This window comes from Thunnus albacares, chromosome 14 (assembly GCF_914725855.1).
Source record: "Thunnus albacares chromosome 14, fThuAlb1.1, whole genome shotgun sequence".
In the NCBI taxonomy this organism is placed as follows: Eukaryota; Metazoa; Chordata; class Actinopteri; order Scombriformes; family Scombridae; genus Thunnus; species Thunnus albacares.
In genome coordinates, this window is record NC_058119.1 from 30,898,688 (window position 1) to 30,926,101 (window position 27,414).

The 27,414-nt window shown below is 42.6% G+C and overlaps 1 protein-coding gene across 3 annotated transcripts; it reads left to right on the top strand.

The window, feature by feature from the left end:
* The first annotated feature begins 328 nt into the window (after positions 1-328).
* On the top strand, positions 329-27,366 carry dlk2 (delta-like 2 homolog (Drosophila)). Of its 3 annotated transcripts, none has more exons than XM_044372216.1 (6): positions 329-1,780; positions 14,369-14,462; positions 24,153-24,210; positions 24,589-24,719; positions 24,954-25,098; positions 25,657-27,366. In XM_044372216.1, the coding sequence occupies exons 1-6, from the start codon at positions 1,739-1,741 to the stop codon at positions 26,423-26,425; spliced, it is 1,239 nt and encodes a 412-aa protein (XP_044228151.1). In that variant the 5' UTR covers positions 329-1,738; the 3' UTR covers positions 26,426-27,366. The 3 variants fall into 3 exon arrangements, with proteins under 3 accessions (XP_044228151.1, XP_044228153.1, XP_044228152.1); XM_044372218.1 differs by lacking the exon at positions 329-1,780 and adding an exon at positions 7,119-7,509; XM_044372217.1 differs by lacking the exon at positions 329-1,780 and adding an exon at positions 7,522-7,905.
* The last annotated feature ends 48 nt before the right edge of the window (positions 27,367-27,414 follow it).

Consider the following 27,414-nt stretch of genomic DNA (forward strand, 5'->3'; position numbering starts at 1 on the left):
GTATTTAAAGTCTGATATATCTTATTAAAGACCTGTCAGTGAGTCACATCGCTGCACTGGGTCACATGATCCTTCATCATCAAGAAAGAAACGGCTCCAAAGACTAATAACAGCATCACGTTTTCAGTCACAGGAGAGTAGTTCTGTGTAAGACAGACGCTACTGAGCATGTGCAGGAACGCAGTTCTGTTTATAGCTTTGCTAGCTTGTTGTGCAACAACGGATCAATAAGATATATCAGCTTTGATACACACACAATACTTGTTAGTAGATCAGTTCATCGTTGGTTTGGATCCAAACATGAAGATTTGTTGACAAGAAGAAAAATATAGAAAATCGACAGCTTTATCCTTTATTGGTCCCAAGAGTTTAGAGTTTTGGACAGACTGACTTCTGTTGTGTCGACTGTGTGAAGAGTTTTGAAAATGCAGAGTGAGAATGGAAGGGATGGATAGTAAGGTGGAAGAAGTGACAGCATGCTGGGATCAGCTGTAAACCAGAGAATACTGAAACACCCGACAGGTTCTCAACATTAAAGGACAAACTCTGTGATTGGTTTCGTGAACTCCAGAACGACGTCCCACATCATGGTTAAGGTCTGGTGAGGTTTAGAGAAATATTGATAACGTTTTAGATTACAGCCTGTAATGTACAGTGTAATTACTCCAGAACTAGGGTGTAATCTTTTGTGCCAATGGTGTAGCCGTACCGTACCTACCACTGCATATATGTAGGTACAAGGGAATAAGGGAGTAACAATTTGGGAACTTATACTGTAGTTATTAACTATCTATTACAGCATGTGTACAACCTACAGAACAATAATCTGGATGTTATTATTTAACTTTTGGGTACCTACTCTATTATTACAGGGTACAGTATGGCCGTACAACTGAGCAAAAATCTGTACGTTTCAGGGAAGATGGAGTGATGACTTCTGCAGCACTTCATAAAACGGCCGCTAGAGGGCGCTGTCACTGCAACGTAAATATACATACGTTATTTTGGAACATGTATACGAACGTCTGATCACTCTGAAGAGTGGAAACTACACTCCTGCTCTGGTGTCAGATGTGAGCGTCCTCTTTAATCTTTCTCCAGCCTTCTCCTGACTCCTGTTCAATGAACTTTGACCTCTTGTTCACAAACAGCTGATTTGTTCATTCAGTCTCTTGATGTCAGACTCTCTGAGGGAGTGTCACTGTGCTGCTGCTGTTGATTCAGGTGTCTGTAACTGTGTCTGACTGTCTGCAGGGTGAGTAGATATACTGTAGATACAGGATGGAAATTAATCTCATCCATGACATCGTGGTTACATCACGGTTTCAGTAGCAACTTCCCTCAGAGCTCCAGTATCAGACGCAACATTACTGCAGCTTTCTGTCTGCTGGTTGACTTTGATCCATTCAAATCCAGTTCATCCAGTTAAGTGTAATCACAGCCTAAAATCTGAAACTGATCCCTGAAACACACACACACAGTGAGTCTCGGTGAGATTATGAAATGTGGATGTGAGGTTTTGACCTTTGATCCCTCTCCGCAGACAGCCGGGGTCACGTTTAATCACGTGACAGACTGATGAAAAAACATGAAACATTGATGTGAGCTGAGCGAGTGTTTGAGCCTGGAGGACTTTTCAGCTTCAGTCTGATGAAACTCTCTGAAACATCACACGTCTGCGACTCTGAATCCACATCCTGCTCATGTCCACGGCGACCAGCCTCCTCCTCCTGTTGCCATGGCAGCGGTTGACCCCCTGCAGGGCGGAGTCAGTGTTCCTGTAAGTGGATTATTCTCCTCCTGGAGTTTTTTAAAGTCCAACCTGTCAGAGCCGGGAGCTGCTGCAGCCACCAGACACAATCAACAAAGACACTTTAAAAGGTTTCCGTCTTCCCGCCCGCCAGCAACAAAAAAGCAGCTTTCAGCTCGGATGCGTCTCAAACACTAAAACGTTCACTCGACCTATTTCTGACAGTTTGTGGTTATTAATTCATTTTACCATCAGGAATTTAACAAATACACACATATTCAGCTACAAACCTGTTTACCTTCCAGCCCTGCCGATCATTTTCAAATCCTCCATCGGTTTTGAGATTGATCTGCTTCTTTCACTTCATTTCTATGAAAACCAACTTGCTGTGGAAACATAATTCATCACACTCAGTGTTTTGTCACATTTATTTTGTGTCAAAGTTTCAGAAAAATCTGGACACAAAATTGATGCCCTGATGTAAGAAACCAAATTAGAAGCAAACATGGTTGTAAGTTGTAAAAATGAAAATCAGTTCTATCAACAGCAAACCTCTGGATTTTAAAATGTGCTGTTATGGTATGTAAGTGAGTGAGTGAGTGTGTAGCTAGCTACAAACAGCTAACTACAAAAAAGGCTGAATAAAAGCATAATTAGCTAGCTATAAATATTTAACTATTAACAGTAGAAGAGCATCAAATAATACACATAGACGGTACAAACAGTACAAACAACTGGCTAAAACATTACAAAACAAAGTTACAAAGAATAAAACAAGTGGAACATTACAGCAGCTAACAGGTAGCTGGGAACATTACACAGCTAGCTGCAAAGCTAGCTAGCTAGCCACTGCTACAAACTGCCAACTACAAACAATCCTAACAGCTATCCTCAAACAGCACAAACATTTATCTACTTCATGTACAAAAAGCTAGCTACAAATAGTTCAAACAGTATTAATAGCTAGCTACAACACATTATATTCAGGTTGTAACTATGGACTGCATATAAATATGGACGTTATGACAGCTCCCCAAAAGTGAAGCCAAAACATCTGGATCGCCCCCTGGTGGCTGTCTGCAGGATAGGTCATAAGTCCCGCCCCCTCCTAAACTAAACTAAAAAATCAAAGTACATGTCAAATATTTCTCAAAGATAGTTTCTGTCATTTTAGGTAGTACTTAACACACTGATGTACGTTCATGTGCTCATTTTTCGGATACATTTGTTTTTAATTAGTTTCTTGACTATATAAAAAGGGGGTCTGACATCATGATTGACAGCTGTGACATCAGGCGGCGTACAGGAGAGAGAGCGTGTTCTGCAGGCCGTCATCCCACAGCCCGACTCTACTGAGCAGACTGACTCCAAACGACGGTACACAAGCAAAACAGCAGCTCCCAAAAAGGAGATATTTTAGCTTCACTTTTGCATAACGGTAGGAAGTTACGAATGTCACAAACTGCAATATATTTACAGCATGAACAGTTAGCCACACACAGATCAAACAGTAACTGTTAAACGGCTGCAAAAAGATAGAAACAGCACAACAAGCTAGTTTTTGATAGCCAGTTAGCTCCAAACTGTACAGACAGGTAAATGCAAATTCATATTACAGACAGCTAGAAATCAACAACATTTAACTACTAAACAAGTCTAGCTACAAATATCATATACAGGTAGCCACAAACTTAAAAAAGTTAGCCACAAACAGTACAAACTGCTTTATACTTACAGAGCAACCAGTTAACTTCAAGTATTTCCAACAGTTAACCACAAAAAACTGCAAATACATGGATAAAAACAGTAAAACAAGCTATTTTTTGAGAATCAGATGAATAAAAAACTGTCCAGACAGTTAGCAACAAACTGTCCAAAAAGCTAACTGAAATAATTAAGTTCTAACTGCTAGCTACAACACGTTATATACAGGTAACCATTAACAGCCTCAAAGAGTTAGTTACAAATTTTACAAACTGCTTACTGCTTCCTACTTACACCCAGTTACATCCACATAGGAAATGAGAGTCGTTGTGGGTTGAACAGATGCGTTCGCTGACCTGTGTTCAGCATCTCGTCAACAGGACCAGCCGTCTGTCAGCAGCGATGACAGCAGCCGGACAAACTGCATGTCGGCTTCACGGGAAGAAATCGACAGAGTTCGTATTTACTGATTTATTGATTTTATTTCCCCGTCCACCGTAACAGGCGAGGGGAATCTGCCTGTAGTGAAATATTCTCACAGACAGACGGGGAGCCAATCAATCAATATAGATACCGTTAATAAGTTCAGAACACATATATAGTTGTTGTATAAACAACTGTATGTGCAGATTACGCTTCACCAAACGCGACAGAGGAGAAAAAAATAGACTTGGACTGTAAAACAACGCGTCTCTTGACACATTAAACAAAACGGACGTGTTTCTGTTCCATGAAACACGCGAGTGACGGACGTCAAAAACGCTTCTAAAAACGTTTTCTGTGTAGATCGGCTTTTACTGTTAAACAGCTGCAAAAAGATAGAAACAGTGCAACAAGCTAGTTTTGGATAGCCATTAGCTCCAAACTGTACAGACAGGTAAATACAAAATAATATTACAAACTGCTTGAAAGCAGATATAAAAATTACAAACATTTAACTACTAAAAATTCTGGCCACAAATATTATACAGGCAGCCACGAAAAAACAGTACAAACTGCATGATGTATGATCGATAATACCAAAAGTCCCATAATGTATGATAATTTGTTCATTTTGCACAGAGCAACCTGTACGTGCTATAAGTTGCATCAAATGCTGCCTTCCAGCGCTGTGGGAAATTAAAAACTCACATCTGCAGCACAGAGGAAAGACACAACAAACGGGACAGTAGTCTAGATGTCTAGAGCAACAGCTGCCTCCTTTGATTAGATATTTTACATTAGTAATTTAGAAATGTTTTTTGAGTCATATTTGAGTCTGTGCATCTTCAAAGTGGAACTTCATGGAGCATCTGAGAACGCAGCACGTCACAGGCAGCGGCAGCAGACCAGGCAGTTTTCTGAAATTACACATTTACGCCTATTTGTTCTCTTGGTTATGACTCATGTATGATAATTTTCCTCAAAATATGAGGAAACATAGCAGCGCTGCAGAGCAACCAGATGGGAAAAAGTTAAAGTAGCTCCAAACTCCAACAGTTAACTACAAAAAGCTCCAAATACATAGATAAAAACAGTAAAACAGGCTGTTTGTTTTTGACAAATAGTTAGTTATGAACAGTAAAGACAAAATACAAATATTCAAAACAGCTACAACAGCACAGAAACATCAAGCTGAGCACTTCTGCTCAGGTTTACACTGAATGAAATGAAACCATCAGGACGTCTTGTTGTGTTTATATAAGTGAACTTTTCTTCTTCTTTAATGAGCATGTGAAGAATCAGTGAATGAAAAAAGAAGCAGAAATGACAACAACAAAAATCCACCTGCAGATTTATCTGAATAGAAACAGTGATCAGTCTGTCTGTGAGCTTCCTGCAGAGATGATTTACGCCGTCACTTTGTATTTATGTGGAACGTGTTCGTGCTGAAGGGAAACATCAAATCTGCTGCTGTCAGACAGGGAGATATACCGGCAGCAGGGACTGAACGGAGCTGTAAATATCAGTAATTTAGACTTTTAGACTAGTTTCCAGTGTGAACGCAGCATAAAAAGCCGCCTGCAGCTCCGCTCAATCTCTGATTTCGGTCTTTTTATTCAAAACTTTTGTTCCTTTTATGTTTTTATCAGAGCGGCATCACAGCGACACATCCGAGTGGAAAATCAGCGGCGGCGGCGGCAGCAGTGATGAACGCAGACATCAGATTGTGTGGTCGGGGGGGGGGGGGGGGGGGGGGGGGGGGCAGAATAATGTGTCTGCTGTTATCTGGAGCTGGTGGAGAAACAGTGTGACGGCATCATTTCAACTGAGGAGTTTTAAAGGACGGTCTCTGAAGCCTCTGCTGCCAAAATTCAGATGAGAGCAAAGAGGAACTGATCAAACGTTGATATGTTCACCTGCTTCACCCTCAGTTCTAACCGCAGACTTGTAGTAATTAGTTTTACAAGTAGCAGATGGTTGTTGGGAGGAACTGTAGACACATGATTTTCTATAAATGTCTTCATGTTTGGATCCAAACCAACAATGAACTGATCTACTAACAAGTATCGTGTGTGTATCAAAGTCTGATATGTCTTACTGTGTACGGTGTATCACTGGGTCACATGTTCCTTCATCATGAAGAGTTTGGTCACGTTAGCTTGTTTAGAAACGGCTCCAAAGACTAATAACAGCATCACGTTTTCAGTCTCCAGAGAGTAGTTCAGTGTAAGGCAGACGCCACTGAGCATGTGCAGGAACGCGGTTCTGTTTACAGCTTCGCCAGCTTGTTGTGCTGCAGATCATCAACCTCTGGACTTACTGATGTTCTCTGAGAAATGTATATTGTAGTACAAATTGAAGAGGCTGTGATATTGTGATGAGGAACATGTCAGGGATCAAAGCTTCAACCTGCTCTGAACACGTCATTTGTGATGATTTTTTTCTACCTTGCTGACGAGCTGACATCCATTCATCACACGTGCTCATAAACAGCTGTCCGTTCTGTAGCCTCGGTTGCTAAGGTGGTTGCTAAGGTGGTTGCTAACATGTACGGATGGATTTGAGAAATTGACATTTGGAGTAAAGAAGGAGAAAAAGAAGTGAAATCCTGCTACTATAGTTTGTTTACGTAGCCTCCGGAGCCGGAGGAAGCTTCCTGAAAGCTGACCAATCAGAACAGAGTGGGCTCATCAGGAGGCGGGGCCTTAAAGAGACAGGAGCTAAAACAGCCTGTTTCAGACAGAGGCTGAACTGAGGGGCTGCATAAAGGACCAGTAGAAGATAAATAAGGAGTTTTTAACTGGAAATCATGCAAAGATATTCCAGTAGAGCTCCAGAATATAAATAATAAATAATAATAATAATAATAAATGAGTAGAATATGAGTCCTTTAAACAAAAAAAACACATTTCTTGTGAACAGGTTGAAACGTGTCAGTTTTTACTTCTGTATGTTTGTTCACTGACATTCAGCGTGTTACTGGCTGCACATTTGCAACTGCTGTTGCTTTCCTGCTTTCCTGTCTGCCTCTCAAGAATGCAGCAGAAAGAAAACTCTGTGTGTGTGTGTGTGTGTGTGTGTGTGTGTGTGTGGTGTGTGTGTGTGAATGAGTACATGTTGAAGCATTAAATTGGCCACCTGTTGCTATCCTTTCTCAAACACACACACACTCCCCTCATTCTTTTTTTTTTCTCAAGCAAACACACTGAAAGAAAGGCTGAGTGTGTGTGTGTGTGTGTGTGTGTGTGTGTGTGTGTGTGTGTGTAACACAGTATCTTCCTCACTCACATACCACAGCACACACACACACACACACACACTCAGTAATCCAGGCATGTCAGTTCCTGTTTTTGTGGAGGTTGTGTTCATCGCTGTAATCTCTGGAAAAATGATCCTGCTCGTTATTTCCCGCCGCCTGCCAGTCGAGTGTGTGGGCAGAGAGACCTCAGGGTCCGTCGCTACAGCAACAGGCTGAACAGACGAAGCTCGGAGCAGGAAGAGACCACAGGAGGGACGAACACAGAGCAACCTGAACACGTCTGACTGATGTGACAGAAGAAAGCAGGAGAAGATCTGAAGCGAGGAAATCTGCAGAAGAAGAAAAAAAACTACAACAGGAAGCAGATCAACAGGTAGGAACAGGAAGCTGTGAACAGAAGAGATCACATGATTTAAACTCCTCTGATACTGGTTGAGTTTAAAGGAACAGTCCGTCTTCCCCTGAGTCACATGATCAGTGGATGTGGTTAGCCTAGCTTAGCACAATCACTGGAAGCAGGGGGAAACTGCTAGCGTGTCCACTGAACTGCTTGGTTACAGTTGTTTCTGTGTTCCTCTCGTGTTCCGGTCGGTTTGAGGACGTTGGGAGCGCGAACGTGTGGTTTAGAGGCACTGTGAAGGCAGAGAGGATGTAAACAGTCTCTGTGACAGCGATCGATCAGCGATAGATGTTTAGGTTGATCGATCGATAACGAATCAGTTCCAACAAATGCAGAGAAGAAGAAAAAACATGGATGTAAACAAGGAAGGTTTGTTAAAAAAAACAAAACATCAGTGGTTCAGATGAATGTATGTGCAGAGTTTGTTTTCACGTTCATCTCACTGAAAATCTGAGAACGTGCGAGCGGGATTTATGACATCACAACTAGTCTGGAGCCAATCGTGGTCCAGTATGCGACTCACACAAGTGTGATGTGGAAACTTGACGCCTCCAGCGCACGAGTTTTTAATGTTATATATCCTGCAAGATTTAATGAGGGAGAAGGAGGAGAGGATGTATGTGGTAATTATTATATTTATTTATTTAGTATTTTTATTTGTCTTAATACATGTCTGGAGGGAATCTTTTAAAGTGTTTCCTGAGACTACAGATGTGAATGAGAAGCATTTCTTGTGATGTGCGTGAAGTGCAGCTAACTGACTGTTTAAAGGTGCTGTTCCTGCTCTCTACTCTCCTCTTACCTGCTGATGCTGCTCGCAGTAGACCTGCAGCTGCATCTGCATGCTGATGTTTCTCCAGACATATACAACTAAACAGTTTCCCAGTGATGTTATGTCAGTAAACGTAATCTCTGTCTGGATGATGTTCACAGTTATAATTTCTAGGAGACAGAGTTGCTTTTTTTTGTCTCAATATGAGGTCCGTTGGCGATTGTCAGAAACAGAAGCAGTTTCGTTCATTTGTCAGATCAGACAGAGGTTGACAGTGATTGGCTGAGCCCCACAAAGGGTCAGAAACACATCACGTACACAATAACGAGGCGGCTCAAGATATGTCTGGAAAGAAAAGTGTTGGAGCAGAGACACAAAAGAAGGAATTAAAAACAACCATCGTTACATCAGGACTAAAAATGACATGATAACACCAACGTGGGTGTCGTCATCACCAAAACCATCATAAAATGACAGCGAAGATTACAGAGAGGTTACCAAACCAACAAACTGCAGCATTTCTCAAGACAAACAGATGAAAACACTTTTGTGTCCTCCTGTAAGAGGAACTCTATATGTGAGGAGTTAAATATCCTGCAGGAGCTCTAAAAAACAAGACTTGGCAGGTTTTAGTGAACAGATTAATAACTAAGTGTCTCTTCATTCGGGACTGGAACTGCTGAAAACAGAGAAACATGCAGAAGGAAGCTGAGAGAGACAGAAAAATAATAACAGACTGTTGCTTCCTGCTCTTTGGTCTTGTGTTGTGTTTGCTGATCTGAGCTGCAGATTTTTACACCTGCTGTAGACGTTAAATCGACGAGTCAGCTGCAGCAGATATTTGTAGGCTATAAATTTACATTCCATCCTTTTCATATTTAACAAACACTTTTCTTCCATTTTACTGGTGGGAAACCTCGGCGTGACTGTCCAGTGAACAGCCTTTTATAACAACAGACAGACTTCACTTCAAGAGTTAACTCTTTTAGGTGATGCATGTGTATATTTGTTGTTAATATGATATACAGTACTTGGCAATACAGTTGTTTCTAGTTCTTAATGCTGCTGAAGTCTTTGAAAATCACTTTGTGCTTATTGCTTGAAACGTGCTCTATAAATAAGATAATGATGAGTATTATTAGTGAGTGTTTGACAGATGTTTTCTTGTGTTGAGGCGTTCTGGGTCTGAAGGAGTTAAATGTCAGTAAAACGTGTTGCCACGGGCGACGTGTCCTCAGAGGAAAACAGGAAGTTGTAGAAACACCTGAGTGAGGTGAAATTCTTCTGCTCTGAATCACAGTTTGTCTGAGTCAAGTTGTTCAATTATTGACATTTTTCTGTTTCTATCAACATAGTTTAGAGGGAAAAATCACTATTTGGTGGAGCTGTTAACAACTCATAGACATGTGAAATGTGACCCCGACTACACACTGCTTTTTGTAAGACGTCAAAAGACAAAAAGGTTGGAAACCACTGGTTTCATCTTTAACAATGTGTTGTATTTTAAAAGCTTGTTATATTATCCATTGTGTCAAATCTGCATCTGAAAAGTAACTAAAGCTGTCAAATAAATGTAGTGGAGTAGAAAGTACAATATTTCCCTCTGAAATGTAGAAAGTAGCATCACATGGAAATACTCAAGTAAAGTACAAGCACAAGTAAATGTATTTAGTTACTTTCCAGCACTGAAGGTGACTGTGGATCCATGTTCATATCGTAGCTGTAATGAAACAAACACTCACTTCTCTGTCAGTTCTTGGAGGTGTGACGTCAGCCGCCGGATTAAATCCACCTGAGAGACCGACACACTGCAAAAACACACACAAATGAAACTAAACACACAATATGAACACAGTCTGTCTTAATTTACTGAAAATAAAGTTAAAAAAAATCTGATTTTAAATGACAGATATATAGAAACTTCTTCAGTTCATTACAGCCACAATATGAACGACATCCTGATGATTTAGAGCCTGAGCAGCAGTGGAGCTAAACATGTGGAGTTTGTCCTGAGGGTGGCGCTACAGAAAAGATCATGAGGTCATTAAAACATAAAGGGTTCAACCTCTGGACACCAGCTGATCATAAATCCATCACTCAGTTTGTGTGTAATTTTTAAAGGACTCATATTCTGCACATTTCCAGCCTCTATATTTGTATTCTGGGGCTCTACTGGAATATCTTTGCATGATTTCCAGTTAAAAACTCCTTATTTATCTTCTACTGGTCCTTTATGTAGCCCCTCAGTTCAGCCTCTCTCTGAAACAGGCCGTTTTAACTCCTGTCTCTTTAAGCCCCGCCTCCTGATGGGCCCACTCTGTTCTGATTGGTCAGCTTTCAGGAAGCTTCCTCCGGCTCCGGAGGCTACGTAAACAAACTATAGTAGCAGGATTTCACTTCTTTTTCTCCTTCTTTACTCCAAATGTCAATTTCTCAAATCCATCCGTACATGTTAGCAACCACCTTAGCAACCACCTTAGCAACCAAGGCTACAGAACAGATGGCTGCTTATGAGCATGTGCAAGGAGCAGACTTCAGCTCGTCAGCAAAGTAGAAAAAACCATTGAGGCGTTTAGAGCAGGTTGAAGCTCTGACTTTTGACCAAGTTGACCATGTTTAACGTCCGACATCAGAACAAGATATAAACAACGGAAAACCACAAAAAGCATCATGAAGAGTTTGGTCACGTTAGTTTGTTTAGAAACGGCTCCAAAGACTAATAACGGCATCACGTTTTCAGTCTCCAGAGAGTAGTTCTGTGTAAGGCAGTTCTGTTTACAGCTAGCTTGTTGTGCTACGTATCACAACCTTTTGACTTGTAGAGGTTGTAATAGTACAGTATCATATGTGATATTATATCATTATGGTAGTTTTAATAGTCTGTGTGTTCTTTTAGCTTCATGACATTTAAACACTCTATAATATATTTTTCCAGTATAAGCTCAGTAGTTAGCGCAGTATATTTAATCCTGAATCATGCAGTAAATGTCTCACAGTCGGACAAACATCCTTCAGCTGTCAGAGGTCATGATGAGTGGCGGCGAGGACGTGTCAGAAATATCGCACATCAAAGGCTCACAGGGCAGCGGCGGAGTGAATTATCGACGGAGTGATCAGGTTTCAGATGTTTGATCTGTGTGAGGAGATGATCAGTGCTGTCACACGTTTCATCAGCGTTAAAAACCTCCGGCGACGTCTTCCTCCAGCTCGGGCCTGAGAGCCGCTGAGGTCACAGAGGGACAAAGATCTGATCCGCCGACGTCCACTCAGGTTATTCAGAGAGTGCATGGAAAGAGAGAGACATCACACCTCACATCCTCACACCTGCCTCTGTATGTTATATCTTAATAAATATGGAACGAAAATATAAAGCAAGCAGAGACAAGTAGTGAACATTTTTAAGTTGATATGTTGAACTTGTCAGCAAACAGTTGCTTGTTTTCACATCCAGCAGTTACGGAGCAACATTATCATTCATGTGGAGTCGTGTTTCTGTCCAATATTCACTCTCTTTTAGCTTCTGTTTTTACTCTCCACCAACTCCTGAGGGAAATATCTGGCTCTTTAGCTGCTAAATGCTCCACTATGTTCACCAGCTAGTCTACAGCTAACTGTGTCTGTTTGGTGCTGAGCAGGTAGTGTACAGCAGCTTTTTACAGCTTTTTTCTCTGAAAACGACGCTATGAGACGCTGAGAGTGAACCAGAACAGTAAAGTTGCAGCCGGACAGATAAACAATGAGCTGAAACTCACTATAAAGCTCCGTAAAGCCGAGAGGAGCTGCAGAGTCTCTGATAATTCTCTGTAGGTTCATCACTACGAGTCACGACCAACACATTACACACTGAGCCAGGAGTGTGTGGTCCATTAAAGGCGCTGCCTCTCCTGCAGTTCTGATTGTGAAATACATATTTTAATGAAAAAATGTCTTTTTTATTGTTTTGTGTGTATATAAGTTTTAGTTGTTCCTCTCACATTAATCATACATAATTACAGAAATGAAACAGCGCTGCCTACAATCTCTGCCTGTGTGCCGAACTGCGTACTTTTATCCGCTCGAAGGCGGCATGTGACCCCCTGATTGGTTGACACCACAAGCCAAAAATAACTGGACCTTGGGTGGAAAATTTTACGCCCAAGAAATGTTGGCAGATTTTCTGTTAGATAACATTTGCTTGATGTTACGTCTTGCCTGTCTGAAGCACCACAGATAGATCGTTGTGGCACTGTGGTGATAATTGTAAAGTGAAAGCTGAGCTAAGCTAAGATACTTTTTTGAATCTTAAGAAACCGCTAGCGTAGCAGCTAGCCACCAGCTAGCCGCTGGCTCTTGCTCCATTGTACAGTGCATGCTCACGGCCAAAATACACAGAGCCACCTCAGGGCTGTAAAAGTCACACCAACTAAATACACCGAAATGGTCGATTTGATGTGGCGTTCCTTGCAGCTGAACCTGTACAGTCGGACAAACATGCACATACTGTACTCTGTGCAGGCTTCTTTTAAAGCGTCAGTGTGTCATCAAACATTCTAACTCATTCAAAATGTATTATGAATACCACGCATGTAGACATGAAAGTCCCTCTTTAGAGCCAGTGTTTAGTTTGTCCATTCTGGGCTACTGTAGAAACATGGCGGGCTCTGTGGAAGAGGACCATGGATGTATAAAGAGAACTGGATACAGGAAGAGCACCGGGCTTTGAAGCAAATTTGACATAACGGCCAAACCGTGTAATGACAACGTCACGTGATGCAAACTGGCCCAAAAAGACTTTTTCCCACAGACTTACATTGTGAAAGAGACGTCTGTTTCTGAGCATCACAACCCCCGTGAAATGACTCGTCTCACTATCAGAAATCCGTTCGGTCTGATCACATTTCAAAAGCCTTGAAGAGCCGCATGATTGAATTGTTTTATCCCCGTTCAAGTTAGCCAGAGGGCTGAACAGGAAGTAGACGACTCGGCCAGCGAAAGTCACTAGTGCGCTCGCTCTATGGGCCGCACGATGCGGAAGATCCGGGTACTTTCATACCAGGAAGTCGATTTTTTATTGCTTCACACGCCACTGAGCAACGTTCGTTCTCTTTATACATCCATGAAGAGGATCTGCTCCCTCTGTAGATACAAAGAGCTCATTCTAATTTCTACACTAATTAAAACATACTTATGAATATTATATTCAATTTCTGTCAGTTGTCTAATCCTACACACTGGTCCTTTAAGTTAAAATGTAGAATTTGTATATAATTCAATCTGCAGGTCAGCGATGTCTCAGAGGAGCAGCAGTCTGGAAATAAGTTATTTTCACTTTTAGTGTTTTTATCCTGTTTCAGTTTGATGCAAAACACTTTGATTTGTTTCTGCATGTCCGTGTTGTGTGTTCAGTGTGTCGATGACATCAGCTGCTCAACCTTTAGTTGCCTCCAACTTCATCTGCGATCAATCGTTTTAAAAGCAGGAACAGCCGATTATACAGCAGAGCTGCTGTCGTCGACGCGGATCAGCTGATGTCGTCTGTGATGCTTTTTTATTGTTTGCCAACTGATAAGAGGAGGAAGATTTCATGTTGTCCAGGTGTTTCTCTGTGGACAGACGTCTCTACTGAAACGTCAGTGTGGACACAAATCATTTCCACATGAGAACAGTGTTTCACACACAGCCGTGCATCGTAACCGTGGTAACTGGACACAACAAGAATGGCTGCAGCTGAGGCCTCAGAAAGCTTAGAGGACATCAAAATGAAAAATGCAACAAAAAGGAGGCTAAAATGTCGTTTGTGAGTGAAAAGTGACAAATCAGGTGTGAAAGTGAGCGCTGGTGCGGAGGCAGAGTATGACTTTAATCATGTAAACAGAAACATGCAGCAGTGTTTGATTAAAGCTGCAGTGTGGACGCAGTCCGACCCTGCAGACTCTGATTTATGTGTCACACCTGGCACAGACCTTTGATCAGGACGACGACAGCTGCAGAGGCTCGGCTGAAGACGACTCTGAGCGTCTCACCTTTCAGGAGTCTCCGTGCGTTTGTCCTGCAGCTCAGCGTCTCTTTCTTCTGTTGCAGGTGCCCGTCCTCGCTGCAGCCGCCATGTTTCCACTCCGAGCCACCACCACGCTGCTGCTGCTGCCGCTCATCGTCACGCCCTGCACAGGTCAAGGTAAGCTCACCTGACAGGAACCAGACCTCCTTCTAAGATCTCGAACACAACTGCAGTCAGGATTTAAAATGTATCTGACTGTCAGCAGCTCAGGTCAGGACGTTTATCCAACAGAGATTACAGATTTAAACGCTTTTACAGCCATCAAACTGTTTTTGCTTCAGTTATTTTTCAGATTTGACACAATGGATAATATAACAAGCTTTTAAAATACAACACATTGTTAAAGATGAAACCAGTGGTTTCCAACCTTTTTGTCTTTTGACGTCTTACAAAAAGCAGTGTGTAGTCGGGGTCACATTTCACATGTCTATGAGTTGTTAACAGCTCCACCAAATAGTGATTTTTCCCTCTAAACTTCTCACATGCTTTCATTTCAATAAATGTTTAAATGATCCAATATTTCAGCAAAAATCAAAGATTAGAGAAAAAGTCCAAAAACTGAAAACAGATTTGTGTATCAGAACTTTGTTTTTTCTTCTTTCCTCTCCCATTAATCATCTCACCACCCCTCAGATTTATCTGCTGACCCTTTGGAGGGGCCCGACCCCTAGGTTGGGAACCACTGGACTAAACTAGCTAACTGTATATAAAGTAGTGTAAACTAGCTCCACCTCCAGCAGCTACAACAGTAACATGCTGCTCTAACACTGATGCTTCACTATTAATAATCTAATGATGTCATATATAATAATATATCAGTCAGAGGGACCAAACCACTACTTTTACTGCAATACTTTAACTACATCAAGCTCATAATACTTATGTACTTTTACTGCAATACTTTAACTACATCAAGCTCATAATACTTATGTACTTTTACTGCAATACTTTAACTACATCAAGCTCATAATACTTATGTACTTTTACTGCAATACTTTAACTACATCAAGCTCATAATACTTATGTACTTTTACTGCAATACTTTAACTACATCAAGCTCATAATACTTATGTACTTTTACTGCAATACTTTAACTTCATCAAGCTCATAATACTTATGTACTTTTACTGCAATACTTTAACTACATCAAGCTCATAATACTTATGTACTTTTACTGTAGTAGGATTTTTCATGCAGGACTTTTACTTGTAATGGAGTATTGTTATATAGCTTTATTGGTATTTTTACTTAAGTATCTGAATACTTCTTCTTTTACTAACACAAACATGTAAAAATACATCCATGTTGTATGATCACTATCATTGGCTGTATTTAGAACAGAAAGCTTTACATTTTATTTGTATGTAAATTTTGGTTCTTTTTTCTTCACAGAGTAGTCTAGCGATGTGCAGGGAGCTCAGTATTTACTGTTTATTTTGCAGCTCTGTATTTGTTGAGGCAGCAGAATTATTTATGTTTGTATTTGTATTCGAATAAAAGTCGAAATAGGTGTAAAAATCCAGTTTTTATTTTTTATTAAGCTTTTAATTTTAGGATATTAAAGTATTAAAACAAGTGTTAATGAATAAACTACCTTATGAAGGAGGTCCCCACACCGGGTCTCTAACTGGAGTCTCCCAGATCAGAGACGACTGCGCTGACTACTGAGATAAAACTTTACTCATCACCTCATTGCAGACAGACCTCTACCTATTTATACACCCATAACACACAGACAGCACAGCGTTTAACATGTAGAAGAACTTCAAAGGTGATTCTTGCTTTGCACTTTTCATTTATTGCCTATTTATTACAACCTAACTTTGTGGAAAGAAGAAGAGGAACAACAGGTTATGGAGAGTCTCTTGGGAGGACTTTGTGTCAGTATCTCAGCTTTATCTCTGGGGAACACCCCCAACTCCAGGACTGATGTCTAAATAAGGAAATGTGCGTCATGCAGCAGGTGGATGTGACTCCCCTCGTTGAGACCTGCTGACAGACGTCACAGCGGAGCAGAGGAGAGACACTGAGATAGTGATGTAACCGACCTGCACTGTCCCACCAAACGTTCTGTGAGGAATTTATAATGTAGTACAAAGTCCAGAGGTTGATATGTAGCACAACAAGCTAGCAAAGCTGTAAACAGAACCGCATTCCCGCACATGCTCAGTGGCGTCTGCCTTACACTGAACTACTCTCTGGAGACTGAAAACATGATGCTGTTATTAGTCTTTGGAGCCGTTTCTAAACAAACTAACGTGACCAAACTCTTCATGATGAAGGAACATGTGACCCAGTGCAGCGATGTGAATCACTGACGGGTTTTTAACCAGATATATCAGCTTTGATACAAACATAATACTTGTTAGTAGATCAGTTCACTGTTGGTTTGGATCCAAACATGAGATTTGTTGATGAATCCTCCAACAGTATCTCTACAGTGTGAACTCCCACAGCTGTGAGATCCTGTCAGTGAGCAGAATGTGATTAATCAGAGATGAGCGCGTGGTGGAGGACAGACAGGTGTCTGACCTCTGCAGGTCGAGACGACGGTTGAGGATCAGAGCATCCGCCGACAGGAGGCTCAGGGTCGGGATGAGGAGGGTGAGGAGGGTGAGGAGGGTGAGGGGGAGGTTTGTAAGACTCTGAGATCATGGCTAAATATTTTTGTAGCTCCACAGGCTGCTCCAGAGCTCAGAGCTTCACTGATCATTATGATTTATTAGGAGGAAAGAGTTCAACACCTCCCCCTCCCTCCCCCTCCCCTCCCTCTGACTCCCTACAGGACCAGCAAGCACAACAGGCTGTCAATGATCATCTTTTTATTATCATTATTTATTATTATTATTATTTAACTCCATAAAAAACAGCTGAGACATCTTTTTAAAGTTTAGGATCTCTGCTAGAATTTCAAACAAAGTTTACTTTATAAGTATACATGACATTTTCTGATGCAGGTTGTGCAGTTTTGTTTTGTTTTTTATACAGTAAACACTCAGCGAGCACTTTATTAGGAACACCTGTGTAATCCAGCAAACCGCCACCCACCACGATCTCAATAATAAACATTAAGTGGAATTATCACCTTTCTGACAACGTCAACAAAAACTGAAAATGTATAAACTTCATAAAAAGTAAAATTTATGGCAGAGCTGTTGTTTTGGATTTCATTAGATTGCACAGGCGTTCCTAATAAAGTGCTCGCTGAGTTTCTCTTCATCCATGTATGTTAATTTTGTCAACACAAAAAATGACAAACGATATTCTTTGATGACTTTTTTTCCGCAACAAAACTGAGAATAAAAAGTAAAACTAAATGCTTACAGTTTCCTGTACGGAGGGAACTTCTGTGAAACCCAAAAGCATCGCTGGTCTTACAAAACATAAAGTTCTTTATTTTAAATTCTAGTAGAAATCCCCAAATTTCCAAAATCCCAAAGCAGTCCGGGTGAATTTAGAGGGAATCACAGTAAACACAGAGCTTCACTGAAGCTGAAACAACTTGATACTAAACAGATGTTACTGTCAGAAACTTTGTCCACTTTACATCACAACTGTTTTACAAAACATGCAGCTCGTAGAGTTTTGGATTTATTTATGTTTTTATTTTCCATTGTTTTACTTTCTATTCATCTCTGTATGGCAGGGTTCATGTCATCGACAAAAAAATATTCATTAATGACTTTTTTTTCTATGACAAAACAATGAAAACTGAATAAAATTGGACCTTTGAAAACAAAAACGATGATGAAAGGTTTTACAGTTTGTTTGTTAGTTTTGGTGATTTTGTTGTAAAACTTCCTGCAACAGCGTGAAAATATATTTTAAAAAAATGCAACAAGCACAAAACACATCCTGCTTTGGTAAATGTCAAATATGCTAATTTATATTTATGCAGCTAAAATTAACAGAAACTCTGGTTTCAGATACTTTAAGATACAACTTTAAAAAAAACAAAGAACATATTCCACCTTTTTATTATAATATTATTTTTCTTTTATTACTATTATTATAACTAGTTTCTATAAATCTCTGCTATCTCACAGATGTTAAAGATATGAGGTTTAGTTTTGTAAATATCATTTTAATCATGTGGGAATATTTTATCTGATGAGCTGTAAAGTACAAACATGTTAAAAATAATTCCCACATGAGTTGTCGTCCTTATTAGGAAACTGTAGTTTCCAACTTTCAGTCATGTCTGGAACGCAGCGTGACCTCTGACCTCGCCTCTGAGGTTAGAAGCCGTGGTGATGTGAGCAGACGTGCGGCGTGCGGACGTTTACACAGCGACATGTGCGGCAGGATCGGGTTCCCGCGGCGGCCTTGTCACCAGCTCGTGTGTCTGTCTGTAATCACGGAGACACGCCGACCACCTCCGCAACAATCAGCTTTGTTACAGCCGTGTTAAGTGGCTCTGATTGGACGGCTAATGAGGGGAACAGGTGCGGCCCCCGACCCGGCCAATCAGAGGGCAGCAGAGCAGCGAGGGAGGTGACTTCAATCAGCGGAGCATTCATCATGCTTAAAGCTGCAGGACGAGCTAAAATTATCCAGAGAAACACAAGACCACACACACACACACACACACACGCACACACACACACACACACACACACACACACACACACACACACACACACACACACACAGAGTTCCCTTCAGTCTCCTGTTTCATGCGACATGCGTCTGTGGCGTCGCTCTGCAGCTCTTGATGCTTCTTATTAACAGCAGAGTAACGGGTCAAACAGCCAGATCGACTTAAGAACAAGAGATATTATTGGCTGCTGGTAGGAGACAGTTTGACCAATCAGGAGCTGCAGTGTTTGATCCCACAGATGCTGCAGCTCATTTAATAAAACGTTACATTTGTTGTTTGACAGTTTTTATTCACTGATGAAAAATGTGTAACATGTCGTCGTCATTGACGAAATAAACACTGAACTATTTATAATAACTATATATGATAATATTGGTGCTGTTCTTCATTTGACACCAGCTGCAACACAGAAACAACGAGCTTCAGTATCATCACTAACGAGCTGAGCTTCTACTCTCTCAGACTGCGTCCACATTAAACCAGCTAAATCCTAAAATGCTGTTTTTGAACAAAGGCAGGAGTTTTAGCTTGTTTATAAAAAAATACCTCCGTCCACATTAAAACGCCAAAACAGGTAATCCTCCACCTACTGGGCATGTGCGGAGGACAGACAAGCAAGTCAGCCACTTAAAACTAGCAAAGAAGAAACGGTACTGTTTCTGTGTCTGCAGCAGCTTCCTGACATTTAGTTTATTGCAGCAGATTCCAACAGTTTGAGCAGAGGAAGGCGGTAGATAGCTACGTTTAACTCTGAACAAGCTGTCAAAGTAGAAAATAAAGAGAACGACACTCGCATGAAGCGGGCCGCCATTATTGTTATTGTTTCTTCTTCTTCCTCTTCCAGTGAAACGCAGTGCTGCTGCCACCATATGACGGTGTTTCTACAAAGTTTGGTTTTCCCCGAACACACTACAACACCAAGCCGGTGTTTTCACGTTCACAGCTTGATTCCACCAGGCGCGTCGTGTTCCGGCTGCGACGCGGCCGCCGGAGCTGATCGTGGCCACTCTAGTCAGTGCTCGGTGATCCCACCTGACGCGTTGCTGCGAAGCACAAAAATCAAGGAAAAATGACCAAGTCAACAAAATTGAGCAGTTTCAGTTGCACTGCTACTGCAGTAATTAAGGTAACATAAAGGCGCTTCTTCAGTTAAGGCTGCTTACTGTAGTAGCAGCGCAACTGAATTTAAAAGGTGGCTGACTTGACCGCAGTCGCTTTGCTTCTGAAACGATCCTGGTGAGGTATGAAGAATCGCATCGCAGCCGTGCAGCTACGGTGTTAAACACTCTGCAGGCCGATTTGTAAAAGCTCCGTTTTCACTGTTTTAGTCTGGACGGAGGGTCAAAACAGAGAGAAGACGATGCGTTTAGTGTGGACATGGAGTTCTCCTAAATGTTGAGTGCTGCACAGAGACAGATAACTAATAATATCAATATCATTATCATTATCAGTATCATTTTAGATTATATTTCTTTAAACATAAAGTGTGGAGAACTCAAACTTCAGCATATCTCCACTATATCTTTACTCCCGCTCAGTCTCCCCAAAAAACGTATTTTCATTTGTTGTGTTAATGAAGCATTTTATGGAAAACAAAAGTTCTGAATTGCAAAAAGAAAGCATATCTCTTTAGTAAGAAATTTAAATGATCAAAATTAATGAATATATAAAAATAAACGGAGAAACTCAGACTTCAGATACCGTTTACCATTTGCTTATTTATTTTCTCTTCTTATACTTCATCCAAATATAACAAAGATCCACAGACATAATGTTTATTTCAGGTGTTTCAGAGGATCTTTTCAGTCAATGAACGCACCAACAATCCTGAGCAGGAGCCGCAGTGATTCAACAGGGCAACAGAGTAAATCTTCATCGTTGAAGTGGATCCTCACTGAGCGTGCTCAGAGGCGCCTGCAGCTTATTGTTCTTGGACTAATCCCGGCTCTCCCAGCTGTCAGATTAAACCTCTGCTCGCCATTGTCCAGCTCTTCTCATATAACAGTTAGCAACCCCCAGCTGTTGTTCTGGTCATGTGAGACTCCACCGCCACTGCTGCAGTTCCAAGACACATTAAACAATCTGCTGCAGCTCCAAGACACATTAAACAGTCTGCTGCAGCTCCAAGACACATTAAACAATCTGCTGCAGCTCCAAGACACATTAAACAATCTGCTGCAGCTCCAAGACACATTAAACAGTCTGCTGCAGCTCCAAGACACATTAAACAATCTGCTGCAGCTCCAAGACACATGAAACAGTCTGCTGCAGCTCCAAGACACATCAAACAATCTGCTGCAGTTCCAAGACACATCAAACAATCTGCTGCAGCTCCGAGACGAATCAAACGATCTGCTGCAGCTATGAGACACATCAAACAATCTGCTGCAGCTCCGAGACAAATTAAACGATCTGCTGCAGCTCTGAGACACATCAAACAATCTGCTGCAGCTCCAAGACAAATTAAACGATCTGCTGCAGCTCTGAGACAAATCAAACGATCTACTGCAGTTCCAAGACACATCAAACAATCTGCTGCAGCTCCGAGACAAATTAAACGATCTGCTGCAGCTCTGAGACACATCAAACAATCTGCTGCAGCTCCAAGACAAACAATCTGCTGCAGCTCTGAGACACATCAAACAATCTGCTGCAGCTCCGAGACAAATTAAACGATCTGCTGCAGCTCTGAGACACATCAAACAATCTGCTGCAGCTCCAAGACACATGAAACAGTCTGCTGCAGCTCCAAGACACATCAAACAATCTGCTGCAGTTCCAAGACACATCAAACAATCTGCTGCAGCTCCAAGATACATTAAACAATCTGCTGCAGCTCCAAGATACATTAAACAATCTGCTGCAGCTCCAAGACACATCAAACAATCTGCTGCAGCTCCAAGATACATTAAACAATCTGCTGCAGCTCCAAGATACATTAAACAATCTGCTGCAGCTCCAAGACACATCAAACAATCTGCTGCAGCTCCAAGATACATTAAACAATCTGCTGCAGCTCCAAGATACATTAAACAATCTGCTGCAGCTCCAAGACGAATCAAACGATCTGCTGCAGTTCCGAGACGCATCAAACGATCTGCTGCAGCTCCAAGACGCATTAAACAATCTGCTGCAGTTCCGAGACGCATTAAACAATCTGCTGCAGCTCCAAGACGCATTAAACAATCTGCTGCAGCTCCAAGACGCATTAAACAATCTGCTGCAGTTCCGAGACGCATTAAACAATCTGCTGCAGCTCCAAGATACATTAAACAATCTGCTGCAGCACTGAGACGCATTAAACAATCTGCTGCAGCTCCAAGATACATTAAACAATCTGCTGCAGCTCCAAGACGCATCAAACAATCTGCTGCAGCTCCAAGATGAATCAAATGATCTGCTGCAGCTTTGAGAAGCTTTAATTGAATCTTATTCAGCAAAGTTTCAGGAGCAGGACCACACCTCAACTACGCCACGTCTGGCATTCCTATAAATACCACCTAACCCTCTCCTCTTCTTCCTCTCTCATATTCTGTGCCCCCCCCCCCCCCCAACCCTATTTTTCTCTTCTTGTTTCTTCCTGATTCTTTCTCTCCTTCGTAGAGTCCTGGGGGGTCTGCTGTTGCCCGGGTGCTGCGGCGGATACAGTCAGCAACCAGAAGAACTATGCAATCGTTTTCCTTAATAAATCACCCAATCTCGTCTTGTTGATGGTGTGGTCCTTGCTAGTGAAACAATCTCCTGCAGCTCTGAGGTGCTTTAAACAATCTGCTGCAGCTCCGAGATGCATTAAACAATCTGCTGCAGCACCGAGATGCATTAAACAATCTGCTGCAGCACCGAGACGCATTAAACAATCTGCTGCAGCTCCAAGACGAATCAAACGATCTGCTGCAGCTCCAAGATACATTAAACAATCTGCTGCAGCACTGAGACGCATTAAACAATCTGCTGCAGCTCCAAGATGCATTAAACAATCTGCTGCAGCACCAAGACACATTAAACAATCTGCTGCAGCACCGTGACGCATTAAACAATCTGCTGCAGCACCGAGACGCATTAAACAATCTGCTGCAGCTCCAAGACACATTAAACAATCTGCTGCAGCACTGGGACGTATTAAACAATCTGCTGCAGCTCCAAGATGCATTAAACACTCTGCTGCAGCTCAAAGGCGCATTAAATAATCTGCTGCAGCTACAACATGGTTTAAACAGTCACCTGCAGCCTTGAGACGATTTAAACAATCTCCTGCAGCTCCGAGATGCATTAAACAATCTGCCGCAGCTCTGAGACAGTTTAAACAATCTGCTTCAGCTCTGAGATGCAATGAGACGGTTTAAAGAATCTGCTGCAGCTTTGAGACACTTTCAACAATCTCCTGCAGCTTGGAGACGCATTAAACAATCTGCTGCAGCTCTGAGACATTTTAAAGAATCTGCTGCAGTTCTGAGACATTTTAAAGAATCTGCTGCAGCTCTGAGACACATTTAACAATCTCATGCAGCTCCGAGGAGCTTTAAACAATCTCCTGCAACTTTGAGACGCATTAAACAAACTTGAGGACGAGCCTGTTTCTTTCTGTCAGGAATCCCTTTGAAAACAATCCTCCCTCATTCCAGCCGACATTTGATCCGTCAGCAGCTTCACCTGCGTTTAGAGCTGTCGGCTGCGAGGTCAAAAGTAGATCGTTTAACATTATTCACACACCACACAAACACGCTTGTTGTATTATTTTAATCTCCTAAATGTGAACTGAAGGTTTAATTTTACTCTGCCTCATGTATCAGCAACAAGTCATCACAAATACATGCTGTTTGTGGCGTCACGCAGTGAGTGAGGACGCCCTGTTTGGTGAATTACGTTAGCTAAATGCCCCCCTCCCCTCCAGTTGCTCCTCTGACAGACAGACGAGCTGCTGTAACGCCACACCGAACGCCACGTGGCTCGCCAACCGTCAGAGGTCAGAGGTCAAACTGCTGCTGCTAATGTCCCACCAGAGACCTGAGTACAGAAATATATCTTGACAGCTGAGAGACACAAAGACCAGACACTGAACACACGGGGAGAGTTGCTGGTCTAAATCCCAGCTGGTAACTGTCTTTGGAAAGGAGAACAACAACTTGGCTCTTATTTTGGCAGGTCATAATTTGCAACATCCTGTCCGTCCCACCTGTGTCTGACCTGTCCTCTTCTTGTTCCTGCAGGAAGTGACTGCAGCTGCAACATCACCAACAGCCGCTGTGACGAGTCTGGAGTCTGCAGGTGAGACAATCGATCAATATCCCTGTTATACTAACTAAACTACCACAGCGTCTGTAAGGTGGTGTCCAGGTGCATTTGACTCTAACTGTGGTCTCACTGGAGAGATGATTTCTTGTTTTGTCTGTGGGAATTAATAACCAGCAGCTACTAACTTGTGCTGGAAGAGAAATGAATGAACAAATCTTTCTGCTTTAAGCAGTGCCGCTGTTGACTGGCCGACATGTTTGTCCCTCGGGGCTTACTGTAGCTGTATGAGCTGCTCAGATCATTCAGTACATTAGACTGGACTACACAGTTTTATACATCTGGTCCCAGTTGTTTAATAAATGTCTCGAATGTATCATGTGACTCTAACGTGGCGTCTCCGTGTGTTTCCAGGTGTGACCCCGGCTGGGACGGCGAGCGTTGTGACCGCTGCGTGCCGATGCCCGGCTGCCTGCACGGGTCCTGCCAGCAGCCGTGGCAGTGCAGCTGTGAGGCCGGCTGGGGGGGTCGCTTCTGTGACAAAGGTCAGCTTCTTCTCATAAACTTATTTCTGTTCCACTGTTTTCCCAGAGTGTGGAGAAATTATTTCAACTTTTTTTTTCTTCTTTCTTGTTTTTTTCACATTTTTATTCCTTCTTCTTCAAGTTTCTTGCTCACAAGTCTTTCTAATTTTTTAAAAATTTGGCTCCAAAGTGTGTTTCCATTTTCTCAAATATCATATTTTCTCGTCCTCTCTACCGACATGTTTCATGTTTCAGACCTCCATGTGTGCTCGGAGCAGCAGCCGTGTCAGAACGGAGCTACCTGTGTGATGGAGGACAGCGGTGAATACACCTGTCTCTGTCCTGAAGGTTTCCACGGCAGAAACTGCCAGCTGAAGACGGGACCCTGTCACCAGAGGAGGTCTGAAAACATGTTCCTGTCAACTCATCAGTATGAACAAAAGATTAAAAAACATGTCATGTAAAAATAAATCAAATAGTGGAGAATACTCCTTGTTTTTCAATGTGCTTCATAAGTACGATGACTTTATTAACGAGGCAGTAAACTAATTTGAGCTTTACAGATGATCAATATTCAATAAACCACTGTGTGTCTGGAGGAGTTTAACAGGTCAGAGTCCACAGACTGTAGACGGCGAGTGATGTAACACCAAACATGAGAGCTCGCCCACTAACAGATGGAGCTGCTTCCTGTCGTCTTCTTCTTCTTGGTTTTCAGTCCAACAGTCAGCTTGCAGATTTTGGCAGCGACTCGTCTCCGTCCTGCTGTCTGACAGTCGACGCCTGCTTCATATTTTCATTTCCTTGCAGAGTCGCTGTCTGTCACCTGAGTCAGAATCAGCTTCAGACTCCAGCAGCTCTCGTCTCGTCTCTGACTCTGTTTGTTCTTCAGCTACAAGTCAGATTATCTTTCCTGACGTCTTTCTTTTCTTCTTCGTGTTTCCTGTCGTGTCTGCAGGTCTCCGTGTAAAAACGGCGGTCTGTGTGAAGATGCTGACGGCTTTGCGGCAGAGCTGTCGTGCCGCTGTCTGGCCGGCTTCACGGGGCCGCGCTGTGAGACCGACGTGGACGACTGTCTGATGAAGCCGTGTGCTAACGGCGCCACCTGCCTGGACGCCATCAACCGCTTCTCGTGCCTCTGTCCTGCCGGCTTCACCGGACGCTTCTGCACCGTCAACTTGGACGACTGCGCCAGTCGGCCGTGCCTCAACGCCGGCCGCTGCCTCGACCGCGCTGGCGGCTTCCACTGTGTCTGCCAGCCCGGCTACACCGGCGCCACCTGCGAGACGCCGATGAGGAGCCACGACGCCCGCGAGCCCGGCTGGACGACGCTGGGGTGGGAGGGAGGAGGAGCGAGACATCACCTGACCACCGAGGGGAAGAACCAAAGGAGCACCACCAGTGGTAACAGCAGTCGTCATGGCAACAGGCTGTTTAAGGTGACGGTGAGTGAGCGCAGTGCCACCGGCCTGTCGGAGGTTCAGCTCATCACGCTGCTGGTGCTGGCGGGGATGACGCTGGGCATGGTGGTACTCACCGCCGCCCTCGTGCTACAGGGTCACTGCAGAGACTGTGGCCACGCCCCCTGCTGGAGGCCACTGCTGACATCATCGTCATCATCACAGCGGCAGCAAGCGCGGCAGGATGGCGGCGAGCAGGAGTGTCAGATCAGCTTCCTGAATGCAGCAGAACCAGAGAAGAAGAAACTGAACAGTGAGGTCATTTAGACTGACGGGTATCAGAGCAATCAGACAGAGAGAAAGAGGGCGGTCTGGTTCGACCCCGCCCCCCTGTGTGAGCGCTGCGGGGTCAGAGTTCAGAGGTCAGAGGTCAGCGCTGACAGCTTCCTGCCTTCAGGTTCAGGTCTGAACTGGTTCCAGTTCAACAGCAGCTGCTTCGATTGTCCCTGTTCAAACCTGGTGTTAATATGCTAATTAGCTGTGACCTCATCACATCTCCTCTTAAAGCGACAGTAACAAACAGCTGGTGAACGTGAGCTGCTTCATTTCCTACAAACGCTGCAGACATCAGATCTTTTCTTTTATAAACACAGAATGAGACCACAGATGGACAGAAGTCTTTGCACACTATTAATCATTTAAATCAGATTTTATGAACAACTGAACAACATACAGTATATATACAGATTATGTATTATATTCTCTTAATACATCCATGGCTGTGGAGCACTTCCTGGCTGCCTTGGATCCAGTTTGGATCAGTAGGCTAACTGACGTTACAGCAGTTACATCTTCATCGCTTGTTGCTCAGACAAGCTGTTTAATGAAACAACTTTATTACTGTTGCTGAAAATTCCTTTTTAAAGAAGAACCAAAGTGTCAGTAACAGCTGAGCTTAGTCAATAAGAATGTTCTGTAATCAATCCAAACATTCATCTTTTAGTGGGAGAAATATTAATTATTTAATAGCATCTCTCCCATTTTCCATGAGTGGATCAAGAGCAGAGTTATTATTGCATATGTGTCATTAAGACATGAACATCATTTATAAGCTAAATTAGCCGCAGCTTGTCCAGCTGATCTGTTTGTGACTGTCAGGCATCATTTTATTATGAAAATCCACAGAGACACACAGACAGGTGAGCTGCGATGTCATAGTGAAACATCTGGCCATAGGTTCAGGAGCTGAATGAAAAATAATCCAAATACAAGTTTTTGAGATGATTTAAAGAGGTTTGAGCATCAAGTGTGATGAA

Bases quoted from the DNA above. Each gene is read 5' to 3' on its own strand.
- dlk2 (XM_044372216.1), top strand. From the start codon at position 1,739: ATGGCAGCGGTTGACCCCCTGCAGGGCGGAGTCAGTGTTCCT. The intron at 1,781-14,368 runs GTAAGTGGATTA...CTTCTGTTGCAG, and splicing joins AGGGCGGAGTCAGTGTTCCT to GTGCCCGTCCTCGCTGCAGC. The intron at 24,720-24,953 runs GTCAGCTTCTTC...TTCATGTTTCAG, and splicing joins GGGTCGCTTCTGTGACAAAG to ACCTCCATGTGTGCTCGGAG.